At 55.0% G+C, this 14398-nt stretch overlaps 1 protein-coding gene across 3 annotated transcripts in view; it reads right to left on the reverse strand.

Moving 5' to 3' along the window:
• Nucleotides 1–697: 697 nt before the first annotated feature.
• Nucleotides 698–14398, reverse strand: part of KIRREL1 (kirre like nephrin family adhesion molecule 1) — a 102655-nt gene continuing 88954 nt past the window's right edge. For 2 of the 3 annotated variants that reach the window (XM_055084280.1, XM_007119675.4), the window contains 11 exons: nt 13902–14052; nt 12746–12851; nt 12449–12597; nt 12131–12258; nt 11257–11431; nt 11064–11164; nt 9237–9435; nt 7708–7815; nt 7403–7542; nt 6745–6822; nt 698–6493 (listed from right to left, as the gene is read on the reverse strand). In XM_055084280.1, the coding sequence (XP_054940255.1) occupies nt 6017–6493; nt 6745–6822; nt 7403–7542; nt 7708–7815; nt 9237–9435; nt 11064–11164; nt 11257–11431; nt 12131–12258; nt 12449–12597; nt 12746–12851; nt 13902–14052 (1812 nt within the window). In that variant the 3' untranslated portion in view covers nt 698–6016. The remainder of the gene's footprint in view (nt 6494–6744; nt 6823–7402; nt 7543–7707; nt 7816–9236; nt 9436–11063; nt 11165–11256; nt 11432–12130; nt 12259–12448; nt 12598–12745; nt 12852–13901; nt 14053–14398) is intronic. The other variant, XM_007119676.4, reaches the window with a different exon arrangement.

Here is a 14398-nt window from a genome sequence, read left to right on the forward strand (position 1 = left end):
TCTTTAGTGATTTATAGCTTTCAAAAACATTATCTGAAAACAATTTTTTTCCCCAGTTATCCTCAAACACTCCTGTGAAAAGAGTAAAGTAAAATCTTTGCAAATTCTACTAAACTCGGAGAATTTAGAATTTCTCAGCAGGATGGCCTCTGTGTGTGTGTACCGCTGCACCATCTGTTTTTTCATTCTGTTTCACTTCAAGTTCAAAGGGTTGGTGACCTGGTAACTTTGCTTTTTACCCAAACCACTGCATTTTAAATAAGTGAAATCAGTCCTGTTCATCCTCACACTCCCAAATCCTTCGGGATTTGGATCCCAGATTCATTCTCCCCCCCATTTCCTATCCCCATAATCAGATTTGGCACAGAACATTTGGATGCTGTGTTCCAAAAGCACAGAGCCTCTGGCTGTTTATCCCTGAACTGCCATAATTGGCCTCAGGCTTCTGCAACAGACACAAACTGGTGAATAAAATGTGTTTGCCCCACAGCCTGGAGGTGACACAAATATATAGTCTCTGCCATCTCAATCCAAAAATCTACCTTTTCCTCCAACTTAGATCATTTCACCCCAAATCAGGCAAGCTTTTAAGTAACTAGAGTCGCTCGTGCATTAAACAACACAAAACATGGTACTTTTTAAAACATTTATATTTATATATATAAAAAAATTAAATATATATAATATATAGTGTGCTTGAGACTAAAAATATAGTACATAATATTTAAAAAAAAAAGGAAAATGAAAAAAGGCAGAATAGGAAAAAGTGTGAGGGACACACAGATACACATTGCTAAAAATCTACGATGGTTTGTCCTAACAAAAATAATATTTTTTTTCCTCTTCTCTTAATTATCATCATGGATCCATTTATTATCAGGGTTTGGGTGGAGAAAATTTAACTGGAGCCACAAGTGGTGGTTGTAATCCCAAGAATAGTGGGGTAGAAAAAGGGACCACAGGGAGCCCTAGGCCTCATTCTGGTATAATTGGAGGCGGCAGCCGAATCTTCTGGGTCACTATTGCTAGCAAGATTGCGTCGAGAATTTGATTGTATTGGCAACTTGGCTGCTCTCTCCCCAGAATTAGGGGTACTCCCAGGGGGGAAGCATCTGAAGATCCCCAGAAGTGAACAGAAGAACCCATGGCCCACCAACACTTGCAAAGGCCAGTGGTTTGGGACAGCAAAAAGCCAGGATCAGGGGACAGGAGATTGGTAGGAATGAGTGATAGCTCTATGCAAACAGAGTTATTATTATCATTATTGTTATTATTTTTAAGGGCAGGCTTGTACCAGAACCGCCCAGTATGGCCTGTGACTTCTGCGCAGCAATTATTCCTCCAGGGACAGGGCCTGGAGCTCCCTCACAGTGATGCAAGAAAATGGGATTCTGCCCCGCCCCCCCATCTCCCAAAATGAGGAATCTCCCGAGCCACACATCTTTCCATCCTCTTCCAGCAGCACAGAAGTGGAAGGTCAGGACCCAGCTGATAAGTGAGGCCAGTGCCTTACAGAAAGAGGCTGGCCTCCAGGAAAGGAGAGGTATTATGGGGGGATAAGGGGGAGGCAGGGAGAAGGGGATGGGTTATTTAAATGCTAATTTTACAGCCTCTTCGCAAAAATAAATGCCTTTCCAATTACATCCCTTGGTCTGTGCACTTCAATGTTCTATTATCACCTCCTTACTGGTCCCACCAGGGTCAGAAGCTTCACTACTGCCTTCCAGGAGATTCCCTCGACATGCAGAAGGGCCCAGAAGGGCCCGTAGGGGCACAGAGTGGTGACCTGGCTCAGGACACACAGCACTAAGTTGGCAGAGAAGCCAGGGTTTCCGAGGCTGGGGTGCTTGGGCGTGCAGCTGTGGGAAGAGAACTGCCCTCACAGCAGAGTGAGGCAGTGACTGAGCCAGTTCAGTGCAACTGGGCTCTTGGCTTTAATGTGGTTTTTTCCAAACCCGAATGGCCCAACACTGCTATGTACATGGGTCAAGTACACTGAGAGACCAGCTGATTCCATTTGAAGGAGCCCAGGACTTGTGGCTCCTGACAGAACACCACCCGTTTAACGAGAGGGCACCAGGGAGAAAGAGACTCTAGGGCTCCATCCTGTAAAGCAGAAAAGGCTGCCCTCAAAATTGTAAGGAAAGCAGCACCTGCTGAGACAAGGAGAAGGTGCAGTGCCTGGAGACGGGGTGGGGATGGGGTGGGAATCAAACTAACCTCTTTCATCCCGTGCAGGACATCTGTGAGAGTATAGCACCGCTCCCATCCCTGGCTGCTTTCCTTTCTGACTTATGGTGGGTTTTGCTTCATGCATACTTTGTGGCTAGACTTGGAGGGATCTGGGATTTAGGATGCAAGCCGGGCCCTCCACAAGGAGACTGTGGGTCATCCAGAATCACAAGAACCTCTTCAAGATCCAGAACTTAAGTCAAAAACTGCTGGACTCCCTCTTCACTCTACCAGCTGCCCTTCGGAACTGCTCCTGCAGAGAGGCCAGCTGTTCTCACGCCTTGCCCTCTGGCTCAAGACACCTTAGCCTGCAGCCTTCCCCTTGCTCAGTAAGTGAGGCTGGCTGTCCCCGGGCCACGGGAGTGCTCCTGAGGACTGGGGTGGAGGGTGGCTGCTTCCATTTCTCCCTACGGAGAAGGCTGCCTGAAACCTGGGTGCACAGTGAAGGAAACTCACCATGCCCTGACCGAGCCAGAGACACCTTTGCAAAACCGCCAGGATTCTGAGTGCGGAGCAGCACAATGGCCAAAGGGTAACCCCACATCAATTTCACTGAGGTTTAGGATTTTTTTTTTTTTTTTTTTTTTTTGCAGTACGCGGGCCTCTCACTGTTGTGGCCCCTCCCGACGCGGAGCACAGGCTCCGGACGCGCAGGCTCAGCGGCCATGGCTCACGGGCCCAGCCGCTCCGCGGCATGTGGGATCCTCCCAGACCGGGGCGCGAACCCGTGTCCCCTGCATCAGCAGGTGGACTCTCAATCACTGCGCCACCAGGGAAGCCCTTAGGATGTTTTTTTGTTGCTGTTTGGGATTAAGGGGTTTCTAGTGGAAATTCATTCACAACACTTCTGACAAGGTGATGAAGCCCACAGTGAAAGCTTCTTTCAAGATAGGAGAACCTTTCAATTCTCCCATCCCTCCACCTACTCAGTCACTGTTCCCGAATCCTTGCTAGGGATGGCAGGCCCTTCCACCTCACCAAACGAATGCAGCAAGAGCAGGATCATTCGAGGTTTGTGCAACTCTCCCCCCTCATCTTAAAGACCAGAAAATAGGGGACAATGAACCTAAAGAGGTTAGGCCAAGGTCACTCAGTAAATGGCAGCTTCAGAACTGGGTCCCACGTCTCCTGACCCCTTGCTCTTCCCGCCAAAACTAAAATGGCAAAGGCAGTCAGGATCACCAAAGTGACCACATCAAGCACTGAGGCACCATACTGGGGGACTCCAGCCTCAGACAGCAACCCTGCATGCTCAAGGGCACCTGCCACTCCCCGGAAAAGCAATTCCACTGGCTTAACAGGTCGGTCCCAATTCAGATTCTGGTCAGACCAGAGTGCAAGTTGCAGAGGGCAGAGATGGCCTTGGTTGCTGACATCTCCCTGTGCCTTGCATGGTGCTTGCTTGATACCCAGGTACTGTAACGTGTTAAGGAACAGAGCACAGGGAAGTAGCTCTGTATCTGGCTTCCAAAACCCATGGTTCCTGCAGTGTCAGCTGAGTTACCGAGTGACCTCAGGGCCTCCTCCTCTCCATCAACAGAATGTCCCCAGCACTAACACCAAAAAGGAGTAAACAAGTGAATGTGGCCAAACCCCTAACAAAAGTAAATGTCTTTTGGAATATTCCTGTTTAAAAAGCCAGCATCTTTAGATTTTAACTGTTTAGATTACCCATGGCTTCTGTGAAAATCATCGAAATACGCATGAATTTGCACAGGAACCTGCATCCTTAACAGACCTTGTCACTGAGCTCACAGAAGAGGACTCCGCAGGAAGGAGTCAGCTTCCAGGGGTGAGGGTGGGATAGCGCTGGGAGCCTGTATGATGCCTCTGGAAGGGCCGGTCCTCGGGACTTGCCCCCGGTGAAGTGGAGGAGGATGCAGAGGGTTTGAGAGGCTGGAACTGGAACTGCTTTCTTCCTGGGCATGAGCGGGTCCTTACCAGCCAAGGGATGGCGAGGAATGTCACCCCACAGAGCCATCCGCGAAGGTGGCGATGGCCCATGACTGATGGGCATGTAACTCATTAAAGCGAACATGACTAATGAACGGCGACCACGAGAAAGGGCAAAGCGCATTCTGGGGATTGCAACAGAGGACCCGCCCGCTCAGGGCCCAGCAAGGGGAAGAGCAGACCCTGCTTCTTGGGAAGGGGAGGCCGGGGCAGGGGAGTGAGTTCTCTTTGGAGCGCCAGTTCTCTTTGGTCAGGAGGTGGCGGCTGAGAATGCGGAATGCACGTGCAGGCGTGTGTAGATGGAGGTGAGGGTGGGCGTGGGGGGCCGCCTGGGCCGTGGCTGACCGCAGTGCCCTTCCGCGTGACCTTACCAGGTCCGCCCTTCCTCTTACCAGGCCCCCTCACCCGTCTGTCCCCTAAACTCTGCAACACTCGGCAGTGAGTTTGCACTCACAATACCGGCTCCCTGCGCAGCCACCCACCCAGGGCCAGTCAACCAAAGCTGGACACTCAAGGCACTGAAACTGGAAGAAGGAATCTGATTGGTCCAAGAAAAAAACAGACACTTAACAAACCAAAACCCGTCTAAAGAGAACATCTCCCATGCCCCCGGGAAGGTGGCCTCTCTAACCAGCTGGTTGGCCCTAGGGTAGGACGGCAGAGCCTGACAGCCAGGCCCCCTCCCTGTCCTATCAGGGCCCATCGGATGACAGGTCTCACCACCTGAATGTTTAAAAATGGATTCAAAGTGCTTCGAGACTGAAAGAGTAATGGAAGGTGTTGGGAATCTGGTGAAGAACAGATGCCCCCTTTCCTTTCCACTGGGACTTGTATTTGGGTGGGGGGATTCCCTACAGCTTTTTTGCTTTTTTTCTCCAAATGAGGTTTTTATTGTTTTTTGTTGTCTTTGAAAAATAGCCTATAGCACTTCCACCCTCACCCCACCACTCCCCAGGCATGCTAGAGAGTTAAAGCCAGGAAGTGGGGCAGACTGGGGAGGGGAGGGGGCTTGGGGGGGGCTCACTCTAGCGTGGGTTCCGGAAATTGCTATATAGCACACTGCTGTCTGGCTAGTGACTCAGGACACGGTTCCTGACCTTTCCTTCTCCATCACGACCCCGTGGCTTATCTGGGCGGCCCAGCACAGAGGAGAAGCAAAGGGGGCAGCAGTACGGGACATACCTGGATCCCTCTGCAGGCAGACGGACAGGTGTCCCCATGGGCAGCCAGGATGACTGGCACTTTACTCCCAGCTGAAGGAGGGCTGGATCTGAACTCGGTGTCAGGACTAAAATAAATCCAAGGTCCTTTCTGCAGTCCCAAGGAGGGAGAGATGCATCCAAGGTATGAACGCAGAGGACAGATGGACTGGCCAGGCTATCCCACTTCCACCTATCTGTACCAGAGCCACCCACCCCTACCCTACACTTCATGCCCCCTGGGCCAAAGCCTGTTCATCTCCACATGACGCCCTGTCTACTCACGGGAGATCAGAGGGGTGGGATAGAAAGGGAACGCTAAAAATGCCCCCTCTGCTCTCCGCAACCTTCACTTTCCCCGTCCCCAGGCCGGGGCTAGGCGAGAGTGCAGGTCAGAAGAGACACATCCTCCCGAAGAAAAGGGAAGGGCAGGCCCAGGAGGCTGGGGCATGCACAGAGCACCATCCTCGGGACGGGGTGTTTCCGGGAGACCTGCTCCCTGCCTGCCACGGTGGGAGGAGGAAGGCTGGTCCAGGACGGGAGCAACAACGAGCAATGCCCCTGAATATCAGGGAACAGCTGTGAGAGCCTTCTCCTCTGCCCCGCAGAGATGCCCCGGCCAGGCTCTAGCCCTACACGTGCGTCTGCATGCGCTGCTGGAATCTCTGGCCGTAGTCCGAGTGCTGGGAGGTGTAGGAGAATCGCGTGGCAGTGGCGTACTTGCCAATGGGGTCATATGCCTCATACGGGGTCCGCTCCAGGCCGGACGGAGGGGCCTGGGGGTAGCCCAGTCGGTAGGTGGGGTACCCTGCTGCCCCGGGGAAGGGGTGGGAATTGAACTTCTCATAGTTCTCGTAGGACAGCTGGCTGGTGGTGTCGGTGCCAGCTGGGGCAGCAGGACCTGGGGGTGTGGGCTCAGGACCGTAGTCAGAGGCCGGGGCCCGGCTGTAGGTGTTGAGTTGGGCATAGCCGCTGGAGTGGGAGAGGCGGGAAGAGGGGCGGCCGTCGAAGCGGGCAGGGCCGGGGGCACGGTAGTCAGCATAGAGCACTGCCCTGGAAGACGGGCGGTCTTCGTGGGCACGCACATTGTAGTAGCCATTGGTGGGATCCTGGGGGGCAACGAGAGAAGAGGACGGAGGAGGGGAGTCTCTCTTGGGGGAAGGGTGTCGTCTCGTCACGGCCCTCTGGGCCTCCTTCTCTGGCTCTGCCCTGGCTTCTCAGCCGATAGCTCCCCACCTCTTGTTTCCTCAATAACCTCCTGACCGCTCCTCCCCAAACCTGCCCTCACCTCCACCCTGCAGGCCCTCAGAGCCCCCGTTCCCACCAGCCCCCGTGCGCGGGCCCCTCCCCACTTTCCCACCTTCATCTCATACTCCTCCCGGGTGTCGATGGTGTCGCAGCGCAGGTCCTGCTTCAGGTCCACGTCATCCTTGAAGGACTGCAGAGAAGCAGGAGTGGGGCATCAGGAGAAGGACACCCTGCTCTTGTCCTCCCTTGCCTACCCTATCCCCACACCCAGAGGTCACCTATTAAGGGGAAGGGGCTGGGGTCGTGGGCAGCCTTGAACTCTGTGTCCTCTCCCAGCAGAGGCTCCGGGATGTGGTGGGAAGAGGCCAGAGATCTGGGTTCTAGCACCAATTTTGTCGCTAACATGCAATGCTTGGGTATGTCCCTGCCCTTTTCTGGGGCTCTTTCCTCATCTGAGCAGTGAGGCAGTTGGGCCAGAAAACTTCTAGGGGTTTCCAATTCTGACACTCTGTAGGCGGAGGCTGGGGTGAAGGAAGCCCGTGCAGGCCCCAGCTGCCTGTCCTCTAACGGAGGGAAATTAGCCCGGGGAGCGTGGGCACGTGAATGTGTTTATGAATGAGCACGGGCACATATGTGTATGTGTGTGAGCGCGTGAGCACACGGGGGAGGGAGCAGGACCGAGGTAGGACGACTGAGGGAGGAGAGAGTGACAGTATTGGCGAGCCGGGGTGGAGCCGGTCCCAAGATCTCCAGGGACGAGGGACCCTTACCGAGTAGATGGCCTTCATGACACGGGTTGCCGTGGAGACGCTGGCAGTATCGTCCTCCCGGTCAGAATGCATCGTGAGTGGCTCCCGGTTCACTGTCTCCACCTTGATGTCCAGCTTTCTCAGGGTCACGTCTTTGCGACCTGGGACAGGAGGAGCAGCCTGGACGCTTTCTGCCAGCCTCTGCAGAGGCTGCTTCTGGACCCACCTGGCCTGGGGAGCGCCGCTGTCAACCCCCTCACCTCTCCCAGGCCCTGCCTGTTGGGGACCCCCGGGAGGGCTGAGGCCTCAGCAGGGCCCATACTCACTGCCTTTGCGGCGCCGGTAGAGGAAGAACACCAAGGCGATGAAGAAGGATATGAGCAGGATGCCTGCGCCGATGGTGGCCCCGGCGATGAGGCCCACAGGTAACACCTCTTCAGATGAGGGAAGGAAAGGGGGAGGGTGAGGATGGGGGCACACGGAGGATCTGAGCTCAGTGCTGGCTGAAGGTGAGGACAGCCGAGCTCCGTGCCCCCCTGGACTGTGCACAGGTTTTATGTTTCAGCTGAGCTGTGTTCAATTAAAGTCAAGGTGGGATTTGAGAGGAAGTCTGCACTGTTTGGGTTTAGACCTGTGCTTCAGCTCCATCAGAATCGGGATCAGCTTGACCCTGGCCTTGGTGGTCCGTCTGTCCCTCTCTTGCCGCCCATCTGTCTGTGAGGCTTGTCTCTCCTTCCTGGGTTGGGCTCTTGTCTGAGATCAGCTGTCCCCACATTCTCCCATCTGCCATGTGTTCTGACCTCTTTCACTGCCTTCCCCACACACACCACTGTGACTGCTCCACCTGCACCTACCCTCCCAGGGCTCAAACAGTTCTGGTTGGTTCCCCCTGCTCCCCAGAGATGAGAAGGACCCAGGAATCCTGCCTCCAGCTTTTTCTCCCTTCCTGGCTGTCCTGGATGGATCAGATCCATGCAAGTCTCTCCTCCTCCAGAAAGCCTTCCCTGCAGAGTCCCGCCTCACTCTATTACTCTGTTCTTCCCCACCAACCCCTTGCTCTTGCTGGTGTCCTCAGCTAAGAAAGACTCGAGGGGACCCCCAGTTATTTTCCCCCATCTCCCATGTCAAATGGCTAGTTCTCATTAAAAAAAAAAAAAAAAAAAAAAAAAAAAGAGAGGAGGAGGGAAAAGAAAAAAAAAATAAAAGGGGGTTGGGGAAGGCCTTGGCTGTGAAGGGCGGGCCCTAAGCAAGGGTGAGGTTTGGCCAGTGGGTGGGACCACTGCTCAGGACCCGGGGGCTCTTTTCCTCATCAGAGTTGGGAGCTTCCAAAAAAGTCAAAGGCATGATGCCTCTTTCCATCACACTAGAAGCGCCTTAAGGGAGGGAATATGTGTCTCCTACCAGACTAAGGATTCGTGAAGAGGTAGGGGAACTGAAGCTTCCTGGGCACCTATTCTATGCCAGGTACTTCATGAATATCTTCTCATTTAATCCTCACACCAACCCAGTGAGGTAGGGAGTGTTACTCCCTTTCACAGATCATTTCATTTTTCTCCATCTGAAGTCATTTGCTACCACTCTGTAAGTTCTCCACTGAACTGAAAGCTCCCGGAGGGCAAGGACTGTGCTCGTTCACATCTGTCCCTGCGGTTCCTAGAGGGGGTGGCTGGCACATAGCAGATGCTCAATAAATGTTTAAACATGCGAGTGGGTTTTCCAACTGAGTACCAAGGCCAGGCTCTGGTGGGCAGGCCCAGGAGGGAGCTGTCTCTCTGAGCCGTGCCCCCAGACAGAAAAGGGAGCAGAGTCCCCAGGCTGCCCTGTGCCCTGGCTACACAGCCAGTACTGCTGTCACCTCGCTCTTCCAGCTGGATGATGGCTGTGCCTGGGCCGAAGCTGTTCCAGGCTGTGCAGTTGTAGTGGGTCTGAAAGTCGGCCTCCATGACGTTGTTGATGGTAAGCGTGGACAGGACCCCGCTGCCTGAGTTGGTCCTCTCCACCGTGTAGCGTTCCAGGGTCCCCACCTCCAGGAAGTTCTCCTTCCATGCCCATGCCTGGGGTGGGGAGGGCAGGACGGGATGAGGAAGAGGCAGGTGGCGGAAACACCTGACCCACCCTCCAGGCATCCTCACGTCCTCACCCCATGTGCTCTTAAGCCCAGATCCACACTTGCCCTGAAACAAGCCCAAGGCGCACCTGCTGCCTCAAACCCTGGCATCAAACCTCCAGTCTAGGAGAAGCAGCGGCTCCCAAACATGCCTGCGACATGTGCTAGGACCATTCAAATACGCTCAGAGACACTCTTTAACATGCAGATTCCCGGGGCTTATCTCCTACATTTGACTCTCCAGGGGAGAGGCCCAGGAATCTCTATTTTGTTGTTGCTGTTTTTGTTGGGGCAAGGGAGAGCAATTTTATTCGGAAAGCCAGCAGGCCAAGAAGATGGTCGACTACTGTCCCAAAGACCCACCTTCTCCAAGTTAGAATTCAGCCTTCTTTTATTGGGAATCTCTATTTTTGTAACAACCCCAGCGGATCCAATGAAGCAACATGTGGGACCCCTGATGTGGTAAAACAAATGCTGGGTGGAGAGCCAAGAACCCTGGGCTCTAGGCCTGACTCTCCCCTCGAGCCCTGTGTAGCCTCCCCTTCCCTCTCTGGGTCTCAGTTGCCTATAAAAGGAGAGGATCAGGCTAGAGGTAGACAATGCTCCAGCTTTCCTCCAGCTCTGACAGTCTGAGATTCTAACTAAACATAACTTAACCTTCAGCCTCACCTTTAACCACTCCACAGCTGGCCCTACATAGCCCACTGGCTCTGGAGACTCATCCACAGACCCTTAGAATGAGTGGGAATTGGCACCGGAGAGCTGTCTCTCCTAGGCTCTTCCATCCCCGACCCCCTAGCCGGGGCATCCCCCCTTTGTGTCCCCCTCCCTCAGAGCGGAACCCGAGGGAGGGAGAGCCACTGAGAACTGGCTCCTTTCCAGGGATCAGTCCTCCTAGCTCTGCAAGGAAAGCCCCCCGGGAGCCAAACAGCCCGCTGCCCAGGTGGCCGTGGTAATGAAGTATCTCTGGGCAGCCCTGGAGTTAGCCAAATGGTTATTAAATGTGATGAGGGGTTTGACGGTTAATGGTCACGGAAGGAATTAATGGTTCATGGTGTGGGGGAGAGGGAGGGGGGTGGAGAGCAGCATGGGGGCTGGTAGGAGGAGGAAGGCAGGAGAAGGGAGAGGAGGGGATGACAGGGTGGGGCAGAACTGGGCAGGGTCGAGGGAAAGAAGGCAGAGGAGAGAGCAAGGAAGAGATCGGGAGGCTGAGGAAAGGGGAGGAGACGAGGGAGAAGAGCACGAGTGAAAGCCCAGGGGAACCAACAGCGTATCCAGGGAGGTTCCACCAGGTCTTTCACACGTGCTGTCACGTCACTTCTCACGGCAACCCTGTTTGGTAGGGAATCACCGCCGCCCCTATTTTATGGATGAGCAAACTGAGGTTCCAAATAACAAGTAACTGGCTCAGGGTCACACAACAAGTAAGAGAGGAGATGGCATCTGAACAGGAAGAGGGACAGAGTCAGCGGATGAGAAGCACAGGGCACAGCAAAGGCCTGGGGAAAGTGGGAGGAGGCTGAGCCAAGCAGAGAAGCAAGCGGCTGCCGGCCCGAGGCCAGGCCCAGCACTCACAATGCGGTCTGGGGGCGGCGTGCTCCCGATGAAACACTCCACCTTGCCACCGTCACCCCTGACGGCGTACTGCACGGCCTCGCTGGAGATAATGGGGGGCCCTGCAAGCAAGAAGACGTGGTCAGGGCCAGCTGGAACCTCCAGTTGCCTGCCTCCCCCTCACAGGCCCCCCGCCCCCCCTCAGGCCACTCACCATTCACATAAAGTGGCACCTCCCGCTCGGCCACTCCGATCCGAGGCACGATGGCCCGGCAGGTGTAGGTGCCGGCATCGGCCTGGGTCACCGACTTCAGCAGCAGCTGGTTGCTGTTACTCAGGACCTGGGCAGAGAGAGCAGCCTCGGGTGGGGAGCCAGGAGGCCTGGGCCCCTAGATCCGTGCGGGCCCCCGCATTGGAGGCATTGGAAAGAAAGCAGGAAGGGCCACAAGTGAATTCCCAGAAGGGAAACAGGGTCCCGAGTCTATCTGGCCCATCCCCTGACTCTAAACAGGTTGGCATTTAGACACATCATCTCATATATTCTATAAGAGCGGGCAGAAGTGGGTGGAGGCTCAAGAGGGCAGGTGAGGCTGCCATCGTTCTGTACAGAGGATGCAGCCGCTTCTGGTCATCTGTTCTAGTGCTTCTCTCACCAAATGAGGTAGGAAGTTTCACTCTGAAATCCCTCTTTTTTGCAACTGTGGCCCAAACTGTCCAAGGCAGGTCGCTGTAGAGCGGCACAATCCGGCCTTCTTTTCTCTAGTGAGTCATCCTAGCTGCTCCACCCTCCTATGCAGCATTCTTTTACCAGGTCTCTGGCCACCGCAGCAGTTCCACTCAGGCCCCCTGCCCCCCTCCCACCCCACAGGTCGTCACGTCCCCCCCCACTGCCACTGCAGCGGCCAGCTGTCTGCCGAGGAGGGTGGGGTGGATTGCAAGCACCGTCCTTCTCTTCCAAATCCTGAGAACTTGGAAATAGCCCAGGTTCAACTTGAAAAATAACGCTGCACCTCCTTTGTCCCCTCTCTCCCCAGCCTGTGGCCAGGCTCCTTCCTCCCAGCGTCCCGGAGAGGCAGCAAGCTTCTTACCATGTTTGAGTCCTTTTTGGTCCAGGTGAGGGTGAGGGGGGGATTCCCAACCCAGACACAGGTGAGGGTCACATCAGAGCCAATGTCTGTGGTCGTGGGTTTGGGGTCCACTACAATCCGGGGGGCAACTGAGGTAGAAAGGAACAGCCCGTTAGGGTCTGAGTCTCCCTGGGGGTCAGCTCCAATCGCTGTCCTCTTCCTTCTCCTGTCCTGCCTCCTCCCCACGCCCCTTCAGCCTCATGGAGGCCCCCCAATCCCACCCCAGGCCCTTTAAAGCCCCGGCCCTCTGTCCCCACCCCCGCCCCTGCAGCTACTCACAGTGGACATTGACTAAAGTGCTGACGTTGGTGCTCCCCACTTTGTTGTGAACCTCACAGGACACAGGCTCCGTGAAGAAGGAATAATCCACATTCGTCTCATAGCGACTCTCGTGGGCGTCTTCGATCAGAAAGCCCCCCTTGGCCCACCTGGGGGAACAGGCAACACAGAGCGGGGTCAGGCCTTGGAGCCCTCTCACTCACGTCCAGTGGCCTGTCCTCCTCAGCCCCCCACTCCTGGCCTCAAGGGCCGCCCAGTATCCTTCCCCAGAGCGTGCCCAGCCCCTGCCCCTCCCACCTGTAGCCCAGGATCTCAGGGTTGGCTGTGGCCTGGCACGTAAAGACGACGCGCTCGCCCTCCTGCACCGTCTGTGGCTCAATGGACAGGGTCACCGTAGGAGGGTCTGCAAAGCAGAGGACTGGAAGTCAGGGTCTTTTCTGTCCCTCAAATTGCTTTTTCTCTCTCTAGCACACACACTCAGACCTCACCCGCGTGGTGACCTGGGAATTTGACTTTGCAGTGTACCAGCTCCAATAAATAAGCCTTCTTCACCTTTATCCCAGGAGCCTCTAGGGGCCGGCTAGGGTGACGACCAAGGATGATACCAGAGGGGCAAATTAGTCAGAAGGTGTATTGACTGACTGTGACCACTAGCGGTCAGTGTGGGCTGGTTAGGCTCACTGACCGGGATGGGGGTGGGGCATCTCTCCAATCGCTGCCACTCTCCCACCCTTCCCTGGGGAGTGGGAGTTTACTGAGCACTTACCAAGTAGCATACTCCATGCCAGACGCTCTTACACTATATCTCACTTAATGCTCACAACCCTGAGAAGCAGGTACAGGTCCACAATCCCTTATCTGAAACCCCTGGAACTAGACGTGTTTCAGAATTTGGGATATTTCAAGGGTTAGAAAGGTAACGGTGGGCACGGACCGTTGACTGTGTAAGACCACCCCCCCCCCCAGCACAGTCTGGGCAATATCCCACAGACACACGCATTAATACATCTGCAGTGAAATGTATAGCTATTCCAATTAAGTGGGTTAAATAAAAGACTACGAAGAGCCTCGGTTCAGGTTTTGCCACCCAAGCACTTTTGGTTTAGAATTTCCGATAAGGGATTGTAGGCCTGCATTTTATTTTCTGCACGTATACCGAATTAGAAACTGAGGCTCAGAGAGATTATGTCATTGCCCAAAGTCACACGGTTTAAACCCGGGAACTGCCTGGCTCACAGCTGACGCCTCTTCTACCAGCCCTCAGAGTTCAAACCAGGGAATCCAAGACGATGAAGAAATGGAGCATCTGTCCCAGGGCACCTGGGGGATTCTTCTGTGCTTCTCAAAGGGCGCTGCCCCCCCCGCCTTTCCCGGGCTCCTTCCCAGGACGCCACTCAAGGTGCACATTCCCCCCACCCCACGTTCCCTGCCTCCTCCCCAGGACCCTGCTCACGGTGCACGTCGAGCTCGATGGACGTCTCCTTGCCACTCGGGATGGCCTCGTTCACGCTGCGGCAGGTGAAGACACGCCCAATATCCAGGTCTGTGGGGTTGATGAGCAGCTGGCTGATGGTGGTCTCCCTCTTCCCGTCCTTCAGCAGCTCCTGGGGTGGGGGGGACAAGGGTGGGAGACACGGTTAAGCCCAAAGCCCCCTCCCCTGCTCTCACGGTGACCCGCTCAGAGCTGGCTTGCTGGAGGGGTATTTAACCTGAAGCTCAACCCTCCCCCAGCCCCTACCTCCTCCCCAGGTTTGGGTTGGTTTAGTTTTTAATTAATAGACTTTATTATTTTTTTTAAGAGAAGTGGTTTTTTTTGTTTTGTTTTGTTTTTTGGGGGTACGCGGGCCTCTCACTGCCGTGGCCTCTCCCGTTGCGGAGCACAGGCTCCGGACGCGCAGGCTCAGCGGCCGTGGCTCACGGGCCCAGCCGCTCCGCGGCATGTGGGATCTT

The sequence above is a fragment of the Physeter macrocephalus genome, chromosome 4, assembly GCF_002837175.3.
Source record: "Physeter macrocephalus isolate SW-GA chromosome 4, ASM283717v5, whole genome shotgun sequence".
Classification (NCBI taxonomy): Eukaryota; Metazoa; Chordata; class Mammalia; order Artiodactyla; family Physeteridae; genus Physeter; species Physeter macrocephalus.